This window comes from Fusarium coffeatum (genome assembly GCF_003316985.1).
Source record: "Fusarium coffeatum strain FIESC_28 chromosome Unknown BRIP53273_contig_150, whole genome shotgun sequence".
In the NCBI taxonomy this organism is placed as follows: Eukaryota; Fungi; Ascomycota; class Sordariomycetes; order Hypocreales; family Nectriaceae; genus Fusarium; species Fusarium coffeatum.
The window spans coordinates 94,797-112,300 of NW_022157943.1; the positions used below are offsets into that span (position 1 = coordinate 94,797).

At 48.9% G+C, this 17,504-nt stretch overlaps 8 protein-coding genes across 8 annotated transcripts; 2 read left to right on the forward strand and 6 right to left on the reverse strand.

The window, feature by feature from the left end:
* Positions 1–407: 407 nt before the first annotated feature.
* On the reverse strand, positions 408–1,920 carry FIESC28_06983 (uncharacterized protein; the record flags this gene model as incomplete). Its single annotated transcript, XM_031161125.1, has 3 exons — positions 408–1,201; positions 1,253–1,511; positions 1,624–1,920. The coding sequence occupies 3 exons, from the start codon at positions 1,918–1,920 to the stop codon at positions 408–410; spliced, it is 1,350 nt and encodes a 449-aa protein (XP_031014823.1).
* Positions 1,921–3,015: 1,095 nt separating this feature from the next.
* On the reverse strand, positions 3,016–4,491 carry FIESC28_06984 (uncharacterized protein; the record flags this gene model as incomplete). Its single annotated transcript, XM_031161126.1, has 3 exons — positions 3,016–3,734; positions 3,792–4,230; positions 4,294–4,491. 3 exons carry the CDS (start codon positions 4,489–4,491, stop codon positions 3,016–3,018), a joined length of 1,356 nt encoding a protein of 451 aa, XP_031014824.1.
* Positions 4,492–6,985: 2,494 nt separating this feature from the next.
* FIESC28_06985 (uncharacterized protein) lies at positions 6,986–7,803 on the reverse strand (the record flags this gene model as incomplete). The annotated part of the gene is made up of 3 exons (XM_031161127.1): positions 6,986–7,529; positions 7,581–7,722; positions 7,770–7,803. 3 exons carry the CDS (start codon positions 7,801–7,803, stop codon positions 6,986–6,988), a joined length of 720 nt encoding a protein of 239 aa, XP_031014825.1.
* A 1,481-nt stretch (positions 7,804–9,284) lies between these two features.
* FIESC28_06986 (uncharacterized protein) lies at positions 9,285–9,891 on the forward strand (the record flags this gene model as incomplete). The annotated part of the gene is made up of 3 exons (XM_031161128.1): positions 9,285–9,408; positions 9,463–9,593; positions 9,715–9,891. The coding sequence occupies 3 exons, from the start codon at positions 9,285–9,287 to the stop codon at positions 9,889–9,891; spliced, it is 432 nt and encodes a 143-aa protein (XP_031014826.1).
* A 405-nt stretch (positions 9,892–10,296) lies between these two features.
* Positions 10,297–11,049, reverse strand: FIESC28_06987 (uncharacterized protein; the record flags this gene model as incomplete). Its single annotated transcript, XM_031161129.1, has 3 exons — positions 10,297–10,584; positions 10,687–10,830; positions 10,999–11,049. The coding sequence occupies 3 exons, from the start codon at positions 11,047–11,049 to the stop codon at positions 10,297–10,299; spliced, it is 483 nt and encodes a 160-aa protein (XP_031014827.1).
* A 367-nt stretch (positions 11,050–11,416) lies between these two features.
* Positions 11,417–12,756, forward strand: FIESC28_06988 (uncharacterized protein; the record flags this gene model as incomplete). Its single annotated transcript, XM_031161130.1, has 3 exons — positions 11,417–11,580; positions 11,635–11,894; positions 11,942–12,756. The coding sequence occupies 3 exons, from the start codon at positions 11,417–11,419 to the stop codon at positions 12,754–12,756; spliced, it is 1,239 nt and encodes a 412-aa protein (XP_031014828.1).
* A 305-nt stretch (positions 12,757–13,061) lies between these two features.
* Positions 13,062–13,729, reverse strand: FIESC28_06989 (uncharacterized protein; the record flags this gene model as incomplete). The annotated part of the gene is made up of 4 exons (XM_031161131.1): positions 13,062–13,294; positions 13,367–13,556; positions 13,608–13,633; positions 13,678–13,729. The coding sequence occupies 4 exons, from the start codon at positions 13,727–13,729 to the stop codon at positions 13,062–13,064; spliced, it is 501 nt and encodes a 166-aa protein (XP_031014829.1).
* An 885-nt stretch (positions 13,730–14,614) lies between these two features.
* Positions 14,615–15,090, reverse strand: FIESC28_06990 (uncharacterized protein; the record flags this gene model as incomplete). The annotated part of the gene is made up of 3 exons (XM_031161132.1): positions 14,615–14,745; positions 14,793–14,977; positions 15,035–15,090. 3 exons carry the CDS (start codon positions 15,088–15,090, stop codon positions 14,615–14,617), a joined length of 372 nt encoding a protein of 123 aa, XP_031014830.1.
* Positions 15,091–17,504: the final 2,414 nt, after the last annotated feature.

A 17,504-nucleotide genomic window follows, 5' to 3' on the forward strand; every position in this document is an offset into this window, starting at 1 on the left:
GGATAGGGGCATGGCATGTACGACACGAGGCGCCATTCTTTGACGACGCGATTCTGCTAGTAGAGCAGCCTCCCGTGATATCGTCAGTGATATAACCATTCAATGCAGTTTTCCAATCGCCGATACTTTAGCAAACAAGGCTCAAAGAAATATTTCCCGTATATTGCCGGCGATTTCTTTATATAATGCGCTGCAACCCATAAAAGAAAGAATATGCTCAGCCCAAGTACCCAACGCCTGATTGTACGCCGCCAATGCTACCTTTGGTTTTACCAGCAACCACGTTTGCCGCCAACCTCCACCTGACATTGGTCAACATGCCAATGAAATCCGTAGACAGTTGTGATTTCTTGTGACGCTCTTCCTTGGAGCGATTCTGTGTGACTTGTCCCTCTCTGTAGGCATAATTATGATGTACTTGAAGCAGGTGCCCCTTCGCGGAGATTCTTCCTCAACTCGGCAATATCGTCCATGCCCTCAAGACTTCCCTTACGGCCCCAGTTCTTCGGCTTCCTCTTGAGGAAAGCGCCTACTGATCCAAGATAGCCCTCGTGTCGGAGGAAATATGCTTGCTTTTCTCCCTTACTCCAGAACTTGATAGCGTAACTCAGCGTATTGATGGTTTGTCGATGGCCTCTGATGAAGGATCCACCGAAGTAGATGTTTGATAGGTTGTGGATTTGTGACTGAAGGTAGGCGATCTGACCAATATTGTTCGATATCGCGTAGAGTAAAGAACGTGAGACATCAGCACTGTTGAAGCATGCATCGTCTGGTGTCGCAGATCTGCCATCTTCGGCTGCTGATTCGGCTTCTCTCTTCATGCGAAAGACCTTGCCGAAAGATGAGGCAATAGTCGTGCTCTTGAGTCCTATTTTACCATAGTCTGTTCCGTAAATATCGCCAACCAGCATGTCGACATTGGCGTTGTCACCATGCGCAGCTTGCTCGAGCATTTCGTCAAATGTTCGCGCTCCTGTTAGTAGTGACAATAGACCCCAGAGGGTACCGCCACCAAGTGATGTACCGCCAACTCGTTGATATGATCTTGGCCCAGTAACCTTGAGAAAGGAGACGCCTGAGCCAATGTTGACAAGGAGATAGGGATAGATGTTCTCTTGGGGTACAACAAAGTGCATAGGATCTGTTTCAGAATAGGTAAAGACCTCGCGGGGGATTTCGGTAATGAAGAAGTCGAGGCCTGGGAGGTATGATTAGTTAGACAAAAGTGATGGCGAATCGAGTTACTAACCAATAATAAGGCATTCCATTTCGTCCTCCTGCGACACATCCACATCTAGAGCCGCTCGGATCTTGTCATAATACTTGTATGCACCACCGCCTGTAGCCATAACACACAGCTCTCCCGGTTGCGAGCCATTGACAAGCTGATTGTCGCGCAAATGGCGCATGAACTCGACGCAGTCATCAATGCGATCCGTCTCGAAGCTCTGGAAATTTAACCGGCCACCGGGATCCGTGGAATCAACTTCGCGCGAAAAGTAGACGAGCTTTATAAGCGAACCCCCAATCTACAGCACCCACCTCCATGTTAGCCATCGCGTCCCTCTAGAAAGACCTTTCTGGAATGGGAACGCATACATCAATCGCAATATGGCTCACAATCGCAGTGTGATATGGCAATCGGATGTCGCTCGTCTCGGGATGCGATGGACTCGTTCGACCGTTAAGCGAGGTAAGGCCACCAGCGCTTGCACCCGAAGTCGATGCTGGGGTTGCGATATCCGGATCGACGATGAAAGCGCCTTTGACATTGATCTTGACGCTGCCCGGGCGAATAATGGTGCTGTCGATCTCGTCGGTCGACGTCATGGTTCGGCGATGCTTGTGGTTCGAAGAATGCGCCGGCGCTTGGGATTCGTGCGCAGTGGAATCCTCATGTTGCGAGGCGGGCGTCATGGTGTGATTGTTTCTCTCGTGCCGCGCACGAGGACGTTGAAGAAGATAGAAACGGATAGAGGGGGTTAAATTGATAGTGGAGATATGGAGTTGAAGGGTCTGGGGCACAACGCGGGCGCAAAAGTTACCTGGTCGCAAGTGCTTAGCGGTAACAGTTGGACTTGGTTGAATATAATGAATAAATTGAAGGGAAAGAGAGATATTAAGAATAGAATAGAATGGGAAATTCAAGATAAGGAGTAACAAGGAGATGAGCTCGGTAAGCTAAGTTAGTAGGTTAGGTTAGGTATAATAAACGGCTGTTTAGCTGTGGAGGGGTTGTCAATCGGATGGGGAGACTTGACATTTGATTACAATGGGGTCCAAGGCGCTCATCATTTCTCCAACCTAAAAGCCGGTGGGCCGAGGTTCCCTTGGAAAGGCTCCAACAAGTTGAGGTCAAATAATCTTAGCCAGTAGATACCTAAATACATATATATCGCAAGGAAGAAATACAGCAAACTCTTTACGCACGTCTCCAATCCCATAGCTTCTTTCGTCGTAGCGACTCAACAAAAGACAAAGAAGCTGGCTGTATCCGTATGGCTGATTCCTTTTCCCCGGCTTTCAGTTGAAACAGAACAAAAAGCAGTGGACACTTTCGTACTGAATGTTGAGACGATCTACACTCCAAGAGCGTCGCATTCATTTGCCGCGGGAAACAGTGCTTCGGTTATACTGTATGGCCTCTACAGTAACCTCGAAATTGACTTGACCTTGACAGCCCCGATGGTCCGGATGACCTTAAGGTTAAGGAGGGGTTCAGGGTTTAATGCCGAGCTTAGCAGTTGGGTAGCCAAGTGCCGTCGGGTCTCAGACGGCATTGAGCGGCTGTGAAAGGAACGATTTCAACTTTGGAATTCTCACTCAATTCTTGTTCACATGGATAGTAGTGCGCTTTTGTAACGTACAAGATTTATTGAATCAGTTTTGCGCTTCATAAATACATGGGTATCCAGGACTAATGTACAGGTAAAAAATGAACTCATCCTCATCGTCTGTAGGTAATCGGTTCGAGTGTGTTCCTTGCAATAAAATGGGACAGTCTCAATTATCTTAAAAGAAATGACCTCCTGGGACAGCAACAAAGATTGCAGTAATGACGCCGCCCATAAGCACCGAAGCAAGTATCGCCTGAATAAAAATGGTGTCCTGGATTTGTCGAAGCGCTGGCTCTTGGATCCAGACTTCTCGGTCAAATACCTTGCGGACGACGTTGCGCTTTTCATACTTGACAACCCAAGGCTCGTCCTCGTAACTGTTCTTGGATCCAAAAGATTCAAAGCTTTGCTTGCTCGAATCATCCATATTCTCACTGTCGACAAACAGTTCCCACGGCCTGACATGGCGGTGATGCATGCCGTGGAGAACAACACACATGCCTTTGTAAGCTGCAACCAGTGTGCTGATACCGAGAACAAGAGCAACTGCTGCTAGCGCCCGGTACCCTCGGCCGGCACTGCTGAAGGTGAGGATAAGGCCAACGACGATGCCAGCAACGATAAGCCCAGCTCCCAGCGACCGCGCAAAGAATACACGAGCAGGATTGCCGTTGCAAATTGACCATCGCACAAAATTGGGATGGGCCTGATGGCGAAGACTTGAGTCAACCGTCTTGAAGACGCTGCGGAACGCACTTGGATGTGTTGTTTTGGAGAGTGCTACAATAACTGCCTTCTGTTCAGAAGACGAGAGATTCAGTTGTCGGGGAGCTCCCTCCATAATATAAGTCACAATCACTCTGTTGATCTCTTCTCGGAATGGTTGGATAGTGACTGGTATAATATTAGTGCCCGCATAAATACGAGATTGTTGTCGGTGTATTGACTTACAAGGCTGTTGGGTACCAGCAGTCTGAAAAGCGTCAGTGGCTTGACTCATATAGCTCATTGCATTAAGTGAGCCCATCGTGTTTGTTGCTGTAAAGATCGAGGCCTCATCTCCTCCACTGCTTTGAGGAGGTGTTGCAAAGGGGTCGATAGTACCGCTCGCACTTCGATCCTGGGCAGTGAGCTTTTTCTCAAAGTCGGTTCCCTTGAAGATCGCTGCAGCCTGGGGTTCTTTGCGCATCTTATCGACTTGTTCCTTCCGAATCTTAATGATAGTCTCATCCTGCATGGCCCTGGTCCACTCGGGAGCAAGTTTGATATCGGTCGTGGGGTTTGTGTTGAATCGTTTCTCATAGTCTTTGAACCAGAGGTAGAACTGAAGGTTCTCGGCGGCATGCTCCACGTAGATCAAATAAGACATGAAATCGCGAACGGTCATAGGCTATGATTGAAGAAAAGTAAGCTATAGCCCATGGGAAGGCTTAGCCGAGACATGTAAACTCACAGGGCATGTTCCACCGTTGATGATATTGTCGAAAGCTAAGGAATCAGGTATACCACTAGAGTATCCAGAGAAACCAGAGTTGACTGAACCATCAGTCTTTTCCGCATCAGATAGCGAGTCGCTGCTGCTGCTATTGCTTCGATAGGATCGCTGGTCCACATGCTTAGGACGGGTATAAGTGAGCGGAAGAAGACCCATGGTGATGGATTGAGACGAAGATTAAAAGGTAGCCAAGTAAAAGAGAGAGTGAATGGGCGAAGTGAAAAGGTGGGAGGTGAAACTTTGGGATGCCAGCAAGTCTGCCAGTCACACAACTACCCAAGTCGATGGGGTAGCGCGTGGTTTAAGTACTTAGGTAGGTAATTTGCTGGTAAAAAGTAAAAGATGGCAAGCGCTGAAGCAGCCTCGCGATCATCGTAGGGCCTATACCCATCTGGCATTGGGCCAGAAGCATCCTACATAGAGGTTGCACAATATTGCCTAGGGGCGCCCAGTTTGTCGGGCAGGTCGATACCTAGAAACGTTAGGCTCGTCAGTTTAAGCCTCCCTAACATAGAATGGGCACGGTACATTCTGATTGAAGTAATCGTCCCGAGAGTATGTACATACTGTATGTACAGTATCCGTAGAGGGAGGAGATATGCTCCGGTGGATCTTGTAAAGCCTCGGGCAACGAACTTTACCACCCACAAACTCAATATTATCTGGGACAGCCATGGCACGGGCCCAGGTACAGTACATAGGCGAAACCCAAATCCATGTACGGTACCGTAGACAGGGACGGGTAAAGGCAGATGATTGGGTTGCACAGCAAGTTGGAAGTTTTTCAGCTGGCCCTCTTTCGGCGCATTGACCTATATCACGTCAACCAACACACCGACAAGCTGGTACTATACTGTACAGTGGGCACAATGGCAGAAGCTGATCGTTGATATGACATATAATTTCCCATCCCATAACAATGGATCTCAACTCCAGCAGGATTCTCTCCGTCTGCTTCTGGATCCGGGATACCGCCGGCCTGGCACTGGTCTTTCGCTTAGATCTTAGTGGCCGCCTGGGCTCACTCCAGAACCAAAGGTTGACGGCGTCAAGTCGTAGCTACTAGGCTAGTACCTTACGTAGTAGGTTAAGTGTGGCTACTCCCTGCCCGTTTGTTCGATCATGCTTGCATTGTATCCGTATCGTTCAGAGGAAGGATTAGGTGGCGGCAGGGGCTCTTGTCGTCGTTGTCGTCCCTCTCGTCTGGCTCTGGGCTGTCGATAGGAATGTGTGCAGCTGAAGTTTAGTGCTTGTGGCGGGCAGCCGCATCCCAGTTGTCGGGCTGCCCGCATAAACGGTCCAAGAGATTTCAGAGTTAAATGGACCAGAAACCGTCCGAATTGACGGAATTCCTATCATCTTGTTATACTCTAGTTTGGGTATTAGACTCAAAGCCATCACAGCTTTGAACTTCTTATTTGGTCATGGCTAGAGAATAACGTTAACCGATAGAATGGGATTGGAAAGTTGACAAGTCGGTTCTGGAGTTCACGTGGATGGCGCTATGATGTTTTTCTTTGCTTTCCTGCTCATCGAATTATATGAGATGTGATGTGTGATGCGATGTGATGGGTAATGCGAGATGTGAGTGGATGGATGCAAGGGATAACCCTGTACAATAGTCTAATGCAGCATCCTGTTCCTTGTTGCCGATGCTTCGGCAATCTGGGAGATCAGCGCAGCTTATCAGACCCAGGCGCCGCCAGCCCAAGCCCCAAATGAGTGTTTCCCTCCGAGAGTCTCACAAATCTGTGTTTGCGAGGTGCAATGCAATGTCTCACCTGGAATGCAACCAATTATAGGTACATGTTGTGCTGCAATTGCTTTTTCGGGGTCTGCGACGAATATGTAGACTGAATATTTGAGAAAAAGATTTCTTGACCTACCTCCAGTACCTATAAAGTACGTTATGTGAGGAGCAATACCGGATCCTCCTTCAGAAGTGCTGTGGAAATAGTCCACTGTATTGTATTGTAATGGTGACGTGATGGTACGGGAAAACGTGCCCGGGAGAAGAATAGCTGCTCTAGCTGGCTTAAAGCTGAGGCGCGTGCATAAGTTTTACAGTCATAGGTATGGATAATGGGTGTGATCTATTCTGACTCCTTGCATAGCCCTGGCTAGAATTGATTGCCTGCTATCAAAAGCAAATGCTGTTGGTTATCTCGCTCTGTTGAATTGGTTATTAAAAAGAAAATTACCATCATCAGCTGTCATGCAAGCCAGCTTCATATCCGAAATTGCTTTTGTGTATGGGCTATAGCGCATAGTGTATAGACCTTGGCCATATGCATCGTGAATGTCAGATACATGGACGATTGTTTGAACATGAAAAGAGAAGTGCTTACTCTGTGGAAACGTGCTATCGATGGATCCATGGACACCAAATTTCTGCCCTAACGCGGGACTGAAGATTTCTTTATACGCGTGTATGGGATATCAAATGCTTTAGAACTGCGAGTTTCTGAGTCACATCGTTCCTAGTATTCACCTTTGTTACTCATGAATAGTTTCATTCATCTTATTTCAGACGTAGACATTTCCTTTTGAAGTCCAGATAGTCTCCCGATAGTTCGGGTAAGTTCTGTTGCTCAAACGCTGTAAGACTTTAGAAGACTTGTGTGTCTGCTACAAAACCCATCATCAACGGCTATCCATAGTATGCATCATGGGCCCTTTTCATCTCCTCAGTGAGTCCTCCCTTCTCAGCATGTTCTCCTCTCAGATGCTGCTGGCCCTCCCAAAATTTCTCTCTGTCGGTCAGAATCTCATTCGCCCATGTCTTGCCAGCCTCAGATCGTAGCTTACGCGCAACACCCATAAACTCACCCAGATCCTTTCGTTTCTCGTTGTTCCTTTCATACTCCACTGCCTGCAGCAGAAGCTCTATTTTGTCGATATCTTGGGCAAACTGGGCTTCTGGGCTCTCTGCAGCCTCGAACTCATGCCAAAGCTCCTTGATCTCGGCAGTATATGGGCCAGGCCAACGGTTGGCTATGTACTCGATAGTCGCAGCCTCTCTTCTGCCCTTCTCATCCCTTGATACCCCACTAAACGGGGTGATATCACCGACAACTGATTCAGCGATGTCATGGACAAGGCACATCTTGATGCACTTGACCTGGTTAAGGCCCTCGGGAGCGAACATGGCTATCATACCCATTCGATAAGAATGGTCGGCGACCGACTCGGGACTGGCATGATGAGTATCCACTCCGCTTATACATTGAAAGGACTCAACTCACTCAATTCCATGTCTCTTCCAACCCTCACGCTTAGTCGTCTTCAGACCACCGAGAAGATGAAAGAACGAGATGGGCGAGTTGGATGACTGAACGAGCCTGTTGCCGCCAAGAACTTTCTCTACGGACCATGGTTCACCGGTCGCTGATTTGCTGGTTAGTATCGAAGAGTGGGTAGAATAGAGGACATACCTGAGTCGTCTGCTGATTGCTTAGATCCTGACATTTTCGGTAGGTGTTTTGGCGAGTAAACAAACGTTGGTGGTCGTTTGTCAACTCATGCATAGAATGTTTCCCCCGCTTCGGGATGCTTCGGTCCGTGTGCTGTTGTTTAAAACAGGCAGATTGGTGAGCCATTGTCACTATTGATTGGTAGGCAAGTGGCTCTCGCACTGATTAAGCAAAATCATTCGATGTTTCTGCATCGGCTGGGTTCAGAGAGGTGTGTAATAAATGAATGCCTCATCGACCATAGGCACAGGACGAGACCGGATAACGTTGCGATCCACATTTACGAGCCAGGTGCTGGTTTTCTAAATCATCTATATACCAAAATATAACATTTGGTTGCTAAGGTGGTACCTTTGATTCGACCGTGCTGCCTGCGCAGTATCTATCTACTGAGTTATTGGAGATATCCATGCCCCGAGAGGAGCATATGTGCTATAGGGTAGCTTCATTCAGACTGGACAGATTGTACGAGATTCATCGACCCTACATGATTGAAACACATTCGTTGGAGTATATTCAGCTGTAGACAATGGAGGGTTTTTGTTACAATGTAAACGACATGGTCAATAGATACTACTATCAACTCGAAAATTACAGCAGCGACACCTCCGACTCTACTCCAAAACTCAGGTGACCATGACTAGGAATGTGACGAATCCTTGTTTCCAGACTCGCAGCATTACAACACGGAACCGAAAACTTTCAATACCTTCCACACTGCAAAGGCAATAACTTTTGGCAACCATCTACAAGTAGTCTTCACAGTCAAACCTCGCCGAAACCTCCGGCAATGCTTCTGATGTTGATAATCTAATCAGATCCCGGACCCGATGACAAATGCTCAGCCGATGGCAACTCGCATACCGAAGCCGAAGCCGAGTCTCTTCTGACAGCTTCATGAAGCAGGTAGGTAGGGTAGTCTAATGGGAACAAGGATCGAAGTGAATCATTTGCAGAGCATGAAGAATTTGAGACTTGATTCCAAACGGGACCCTTGCAAGAAGAAAGGACTAGACCCTGTCTTGAACTGTAGTGACCTGTTCAGTCCCTATCAAGGTGCTCCGCGTCTAATAACCAGCTCAGAGCGGCATGAGCGGTAGACGGCGGTTCCACCAAGGCCGCGTCGACCGCTTTCCGAACATCTCCACAGAACCCTTCACTGACCTCATGCGTGACCCTCTTTGCGCCAGCAAGTGCCGTTTCTGATTCTCCGATGACTCTCCGAAAGGCAGAGACACAGAGAGAATGGAGGAAGCCGGCGGAGTGGAGAATTACACCTTCGCTCTAGAGTGCCTTAGGGAAAGAGCGGCAACTCAGACACGGAGGACTACCTGGAATGAGAAGCTGCTACCAACACGAATATCTTCTATATATTTCCACGGCGCCGGTTGATAGTCCATTTCTTTCTTCTCTCTCTCGCATTTTGATACTCACCAAACATCTCTCAATTCTCTCAACCACTCAACCACAGTCAATATGTCTGGAATCAAGGCCGGCGACGACTTCCCTCAGGGAGTCTTTTTCAGCTACATTCAGCCCTCACCTGAAATCGCCGAATTCTCTACCTGCGGTGCCCCTACCAACTACAACGCTAGCGAGGGTACGGATATGTGATCTCTTATGCCGAATGATCCGTACTGACACTGAACTGCAGAGTTCAAGAACAAGAAGGTCGTCCTTGTCTCCGTCCCTGGTGCTTTCACTCCCACTTGCAGTGGCTCTCATGTTCCTTCTTACGTTGAGAACATTGACAAGATCAAGGCCAAGGGCGTCGACCAGGTCATTGTAATTGCTGTCAACGATCCCTTCGTCATGCATGGTTGGGCCAAGGCCAACGGTATCACTGATGATCGAATTGCAAGTTCTGGAATATTCTTAGTTAAAAGTTCACTGCTAACTCGCACAGCTCTTCATGTCCGATCACAATGCCAAATTCTCTAGCAGCATCGGCTGGAACCTCGGTGAGAGAACGGGCCGCTTCGCTCTTATCGTTGACCACGGCAAGGTCGTTTACGCCTCCAAGGATGACGACCCCAAGAGCATCGAGCAGTCTGGTGCCCTCGGTGTTCTCGCTCACCTGTAATTAGATTCACCAAAGAGCACAGCATATAATGGAGATGTGTGCATGAGATAATGACAAAATAGACCAACTACATGAAAGCCATTAAATACAATCCAAGGTCACCCGTGGCGTATGTTCCTGTATCGTAAGGCATTGGTGTCGTTATCTAACAAGCTAAGTTGCTAGTATTCTGAATAACGCCATGAGGTATTTACCCAGCCACCACTCAACTACACACCTTTTATTCGTCACGACACGAATCAGATGCGTGTTTTGTTTGTTTGACCATTTTGCATTGCTCAACTATCAATGCACCCTATTGGCATTCCATGCACCCGAGATTGTAGAAGAGCCGGCCGGACAAAGACACAAGAACCACGGACTCCACTCTCCCATTTTCATCATCCCTCAAGTTCCCGTTCTAACTTAACGGGTCGTGGCCTTGACCTTGGGAGCAGCGCCCTTGGCACCCTGCTTGCTGACTTGTCGGACAGCCTGGCCCTTGGAGGCCTGGGCAGCGAGCTTGGCCTTCTCGGACTTCTTGGCAGCAGCGTCGGCCTGCTTCTTCTCCTTGCTCTCCTTGATGGCCTGGGCACGGGCAGCAGAGCGGGCCTCGGGTCGGATGTTGCGCTTCTCCTTGATCACGTCGAGAGAAGCACCAACAATGCCTCGCTGGGACTTGACAGCGCGGCGGGTTCGCTTCTTGGCAACCTCCTGTAGTATGTGTCAGTTCTGTCATGTGACGATGATTCATGAGAGGCCAGCAGCAGTGAGGGGTTTTGGATGGAGTGCTGCTGGCTTTCGATTGTTGCATACCTCAGAGATACCCTTGCGGTGCTGGCGGCGGTAGAGGACGGTCCATGCGATACGACGGGGGTTCTTCCTTTGCAGGAAGAGAGACTCCGACTTGCCGTTCTGGAATCGGAAGATCTTGCTGTCGCCACGGACGTAGAGCTTACCCTGTGAAGCGATACCCGTTAGCCATTGATGTCTTCATCTTGTTCAGCACCCAGTGTGCATCGTCCATGCGATCCATCGTCGTCGTCATCCTCCTCCAGCGACTAGTAACTTCGCATTTCGATAATCGACCGGATCGCATCAACGGGGGGAATGGCAAAAGGAGCGTACCTTGCCAGGGTAGATTCTCGCGCCGGAGAAGGTGTCCTCGTAGGTTCGCATCTTGTCGCTGGTTGTGCGTTAAAGGCGACAAGGTGTTGTGTAGTTGACCGTGGATTGGCGATGGCAAATGGAAAGTTGACGGTCGACTGTCTAGGAGCAGCGTCAATTTCGGATTGTGCGTTTTTGGTTACTAAGCGATCTAGGGCAGGCAAGCACTGGATTTGATTGGCGGGGAACTATCACGTGCTGGTGCGCATCCACTCTGTCTTACTGGAGCCGGAGAATCGTCGGTGCAACACCCCGAGAGGAGGCTCAACTTCACTTACACCATTGTTGACTGTCACACACTTCTCGTTTGTTAATCTGCTGATTCAGGCTTTTCAGTCACTGGATCAGACTGGATTCAGAGCAGTTTGGGCATTCTTAGATGACTTCTCAAGCGGATTTGATTGCGCAAGCGGTGTTAGATCAATTCCACAAGTTGCCTGCGAAACGGAAACCTGCCGTTCGCGATAATGGTTTACACGAATGGGTTCCCTTGAGTGGCATCGTCGCTGAAAAGAATGGCGTCTTAACCTGTATAGCTTTGGCGTAAGGAATCACCGGCTCCTATGGTTTGTTCTGAATCTAAGCTTTGTTACGTAGAACCGGCATGAAATGCCTTCCGATATCGAAAATAGCACAATCGAATGGTGTCGGCATTCATGACTGGCATGCCGAGGTCTTGGCCATCAGGACATTCAATCGCTTCTTGCTTGATGAATGCCATGGGCTTCTTGACAGAGACGATGAAGAAAGTATACTGCGAAGGAAGAAAGGCATGTTCGACAGTGATGGGGTTTCTTTGCAGCTCTTTGAGATCCAAGAGGATGTGAGACTGCATATGTACTGCTCAGAAGCACCATGTATGTCATCTTCGGATTGCCGTCATTCCAACCTCTGACTTTGATAGGTGGCGACGCCAGCATGGAACTCACAATGGCTGCCCAAAAAGATACATCAGCGTGGAAAACACCAACTCCCTCAACCAGAACTCCTAATCCAAACGACGACGCATCTTTACTAGGAAGAGCCTGCTTCTCTCGAACCGGGATTGTCAGGCGGAAGCCTGCTCGAGGAGATGCACCGCCAACACTATCCAAATCCTGCTCCGACAAATTAGCACTTAAGCAGTGCACCTCGCTCCTTTCGTCTCTCACATCGATCTTCATTGACCCAACTAACGCATACATCCACAGCATCGTATTGCCAGAATCCCAATACTCTGATATTGCTTATCAACGTGCCTTCTCAGCTGAGGGTAGAATGAAGCCGTTGGTTGGTAAGGTGTGGCCAGCAGGTTATTCATTCAAGGAGTTCTCAGCTCTGACAACAGATCTGGAATTCGAGTTCTCTAAAATGGCCGTAAAAGCTCGCTCCGATAGAATCTCAGCCAGCAATCTTGCAGCTACATGGTCATTGTCAGGATTTGAAGAGAACATAATTGGCGGGGTTATTCAAGGCCGGAAGGCTTTCAAGACAGATGCAGCAAGTCGCACATCCAGACGAAGCATCTGGGAGGCAGCCAGTGACCTGGCCGAAAGACTCGACGAGTATTCCGCCACGGCACGACATGTGACCGCCAGTACTTATCGCGATGTAAAGCAAGGACAACTGACAATTCACAGAAGAAGAGTAAAAGATGAGACGCGCGAGACAGCACTGGTTGGGTGGATTAGGAATGACGGAGGATCAGATTTCCAACTAGAAAAGCGTAGCAATCATTGACATCATTAGAGATTGGTATTTCTCCCGATGTAAGTCGTATTTTTTGTTTGTTCGTACAGATCAATCAACCTCAGCCAGCATAGAATCGTCATTCCACCGCGACAGTTCTCAAGCTGTGACCGTTTGCACACCTGTAACTACTCCTCAGCTACTCGTCGTAGAGAGCTGGGGAGTGATTCTTACGACTATCCACCCATTACCAGGGGGAAACATAAAACCCGCCTCGTAGGAGAAACTATCCAGCCTCTTGGCCGGACATGCCTACGATCTCACTGCCCCATCGCCCTCGAGTGTGTGGAGGAAATTTATTCGACCTTGGGCTCGCCCTCGAAGTTCTCGCCCTCGACAAGGTCGGGGATCTCGTCGTCGTCCTCACCCTTCTCCTTCTGGAGGTTCTGGTAGCTCTCAGCGAGCTTGCGGAGGGAGGCCAGGGAGTCGGGGCCGAGCTGGTTGAGGATGCCAGGGACAAGCTCAGTAAGCTCCTTGTCCTCACCGTTGCCGTAGATGGCGAAGGTGTTGGAGGGGACGGCGGCGTGGACTATAAGAGTGGAAGGGGTCGTGTCAGTATACATCAAAGCCCCGCGCACAACACCAAAGTGAGATGACTAACCCTTGGGGGCAGCAAAGTGGATGACGTTTCCGTCCTGCTTGAACATGTTGACCTCCTCAATAGCCTGGATGGGCTGGGTGTTCAGCTTCTTGAGGGCGAGCTGAAGCTTCTTGTCATCGGCACCGGAGCGGGCAGGTGCGCGCTTGACCTTGCGTCGGGGGGTACCCTTTCCACTAAGTCGTTTCGTTAGCTGCGATGTTCGGCTGTGACGGCGTATAAGCCTCGTTCTGCACAAACATACCCTGTGTCGTAGATCAGCTTGTTGTCCTCACCCCAGAATTAATTTCAAAATTGTTCGAGAAATCACGTACCAGTTCGGGCACCGAGGCCGAGCTTCTTGAGGCGTTCTTGAACGTCGGACATGATGGGCGAAATTCGATTGCGGGGGATCGGGGGACTCGATCGAAACTGGAACAAAACTCGTCAGTCGGGGGCGGATTCGAACGGAATAAATCGATTATTCGGAGAGGAATTGATCGGGAAGTCGTGCATTCGAAGGTCGGACAACATACCAGTAGTTAGGCTTGGGTAATTAGCTGTTTGTCGCCGTCGGCTTCGAATCAGTGGTGATAAGTCAAAGTAGATTTTGTGCGTGCCAAGAGTTTTCGCCTGTGGAACTACCATTTCGCCGAGGAGGGGCTCTGAGTGCCCGCTCCGCCCTTAGGTACTTCGGTTGGTACCACATGCCTACCTAGGTACTGAGGTCAATCGCTCGCTGTGACGTTAGGCACGGGCTCAGTCAGCTCGTGGGGTAAGTTTTTAGTTGACCTCTCGTGCATCTCATGTACCACTTTATAATTAAGAGCTATCTACTATCATTGAAACGCATCGTAGCTTTCTGTCCTTAAAAGGTGACGATTTTCACGAATCACAAGTGTGATTAGCAAACCAGGGATTGGATGGACCTCTAAATATCAACCAACGCCCTTGATTGGCGATCTTCCGTTATACTTCACAACCTGGAACACAGTCAAAGGCAGGCGAGCATTCCACTGAGAAGTAAGAACTTACCCAAGTTAGTGTCTTTTTATTGCATGAAGATTCTCTCAAACTAATACGCAGAAAAATAAATGAATAAGTTTCGTTTCAATAAGTGACATACATATCGTTGTACATAACTCCCAATGATTTCCTGACCTTGCAACTAGGTTCCTGCCTACCTATGTCACCAACCTGTTGTACATGAGTCGTCCTTTCATAATTTCCCATACTCTTACAAGCAAAAATGACATCCAATGCACATCAGCATTACTTTGCATCCAGACCAGCCTCTCTTCTCATCTCCTCTCGTCGAGACTCGGTCTCAAGTTTTGAGGCCTTTGCGGCAGCGGCAGCATTCTTTCGCTTTCGCTCCTCCTCCTCTTTCACAACAACCCAGACTGGCAACATGTTAGTAATTGAAATCGGTGTCACAGAGCAAACGTACTTGGCTTGTCCGACTTTGAATACGCCTTCAGCCGGGTCACAAAGTCATCGAAATCTTGCTGTCGCTCCTCGCGGTTCTCCAGACTCTTTTTGCGCAGTTCGGGATTGTATCTCGATCGGAGTTCTTCCTCAGTAGGTGTTAACCACATGGTAAAGGCCGGTCCTCCAACTGCGACTACGGCACCACTATATCAATGTATTAGCTTCTAACTCACGAACATGCTGTGGTAACAAAATCCATACCCCATCAGGACCTTGGTCCAGAACCACCACCTTGACGAAGGCTGCTTGGCTGCCATTACGACGGTAGAAGGGAATTTATGGCGCAGAAATAAATATCTGTCAGTGGTAGTTCGTAGTGCGGTTGGTTCAACTTCACTCTGGTTGTTCCAATGATCGTTTTCACGATTCTGCATCCGTCATTGATTTGGCAGTATTCCTCTATTGGTGGACGTTTCGATAGGGAAGGCGGTCACGGAAGTAATCTTGACCCGGCCCCGACCAGTGACTACCTATTCCATCTGGCATCACTTTCCATGGAGCTAGGTATGATTGGATCGCATTCTGGATCACGAAATATTCACTATCGTACATATATGACATACAGGGTGGTCCTGTATGTTTTCATCTAGCAGTGTAAGGAACGGTGTCTGCTAGTTGTTGCTGTGCAAATTAATGAATGACAGCTTGTGGTGCAAAGTAGTCCTACATTCTTCCATATGGAGGTTAACAAACTAGCTGGGTAACAGAAGAAATGTCCTCTAAGGTTTAGGTTACAGAAATAAAGTCGCCTAAATGCTGGCCTAAGCTGGCGTAAGGTGGCTAGAATATTTCGTCTCTTATGCTTCTAGCGGTCATTTCTTCTGACACCCTGAGGCAAACGATCCATGAATTCAGCTTTGTGCTTCGTTGCCGTCTCACACCATGTCTCAGCTCTCCACAACCGGGAATTGTATCCTCGTGTCGAATGTGCTACTACATAGTAGGAGGTGGCAAAGACCTTTCTTCCCAAAAAAGACGCTTCAGGGATTCTGACTGGTCAGCAGTCAATCTCAGCTTGAACGTTCGCGGACAAATCGTGTTGCAGGACGCCAGAGTGGGTGAACAAGTCCCTGACTTCGCTGGATTTATGCCCGGCCGCTCAGACGGCAACCTCAATCTCGGACGGATATGTATCGAGCTAAATAGATTGTACACTTCGCAGCCTCGGCCACGAGCGCAACGGAAAGTCTCTCCTGACGTCAACATCGGAGTACTATAAGCGCGAACCTGGATACCAGGTCCGTCTGCAACATGTTACGCACAGGTACCGCATTGCCTCCTAATGAGTTACCTAGCGCCGATTAACCGCTACAAGGGCTCCGTCGAACATCCAGGGACGCCTTGAAAGCCGCTTATTGACAGGAAACCATGTGTCTTGGCCAGATCCACAGATGATGTTATGCGAGAAGCCGTGCTTAGGGCTACCAGGGGTCTGTCAAAAGAAAGGATGTGTCCATAGACACTGCTTTCAAAGGATCATTCGTTTAATTGATTTGTTTCGACTCTGAGGCCAGTCCTCTCAACAAAGCAAAGGGGCTAGTGGTATTGTTAGTCCTCCGATGACATGATTTGGTCACCGATGTATAATAACCAGCATTGTGATACACGACAAAGCTTTGTCTGAGCCAGGTAATGACACGTCGAAAATCTAGAGTACCGAATAGCGCGGCAATTCGGAGAATGGCAACAGTCGCGGTAAAGCCGATCAACGTCGCCGTTAATGGACAACCAGGGGTTTGGTCAAGCCACATTTAGTTATGCATGTGTCGGCTGGCGGTTGTAAGCCAAGCCAGCAGCGGCGAAGCGCCTTGTCTCTCGTACCGTTGGAATGAATGCCTTGTGACACGAGCCCTGGGCATTTCATTAGTTGTGGAAAAAAGTTCCTCTGTGTGACGACACCGTTCAGAGTTGGGCTTATCCATGTATGCTCTCCTCGGCAGGTCCTTGATGCCGAGTCGCTTAATTATCTTGCGACAGGCCTAAAGCTATACTTGTCATAGAACGTTAAGCAGACCTGGCGCAGACGGGACCCTGGAGCATTGAATGATGCCCCTGAAAGCTTCCAACTAGCAGTCTCAAATCTTCTTCCGACCTGGCTGACAGGGGTTAGACCTCAAGTAAGGTACCACCCGCATGCAGGACGTACCCACTCGAGGTAACCTGGAAAACGGGCCAAAATGGCCCGACAAGCCACTGTAGATTTAGCGCCGCTGCTCCACATGCTTCCTTTGAAGACGATGGACGGATTCTACTGGGCTGCAGCTAATATGGACCTGACTGAATGGCAACAAACCTGGGGGCAGGTCACGTTGGTGGTTGGAGGTAACCTGACCACGGATATTACCTTAACTCTCCCGTTTCGGGTGACCAAACATAAAGGAATTCCCTGTCCTCTTCTGGTGTGCGTCGCTTGAAGGCAATCTACCAGCCCTTCATTTCATCAACAAATAACTTCTAGCTTGGGATATACGCATTCCTTGCGCCGTCACTTATCACTACCCTCTTCCTCGGTTTCTGACATAGAAAGCTATTCACGGGCTTTTCTCACCCTCGTGAGCTGCCGGCCAAAGGGTCGAATACACATTTACCTTACTTACCTGACCACCTCTTGTGGGTGAGATCACCGTCGTTCTTTTGCAGTCATTCTACGATCTGGACCGCCGATCACGCC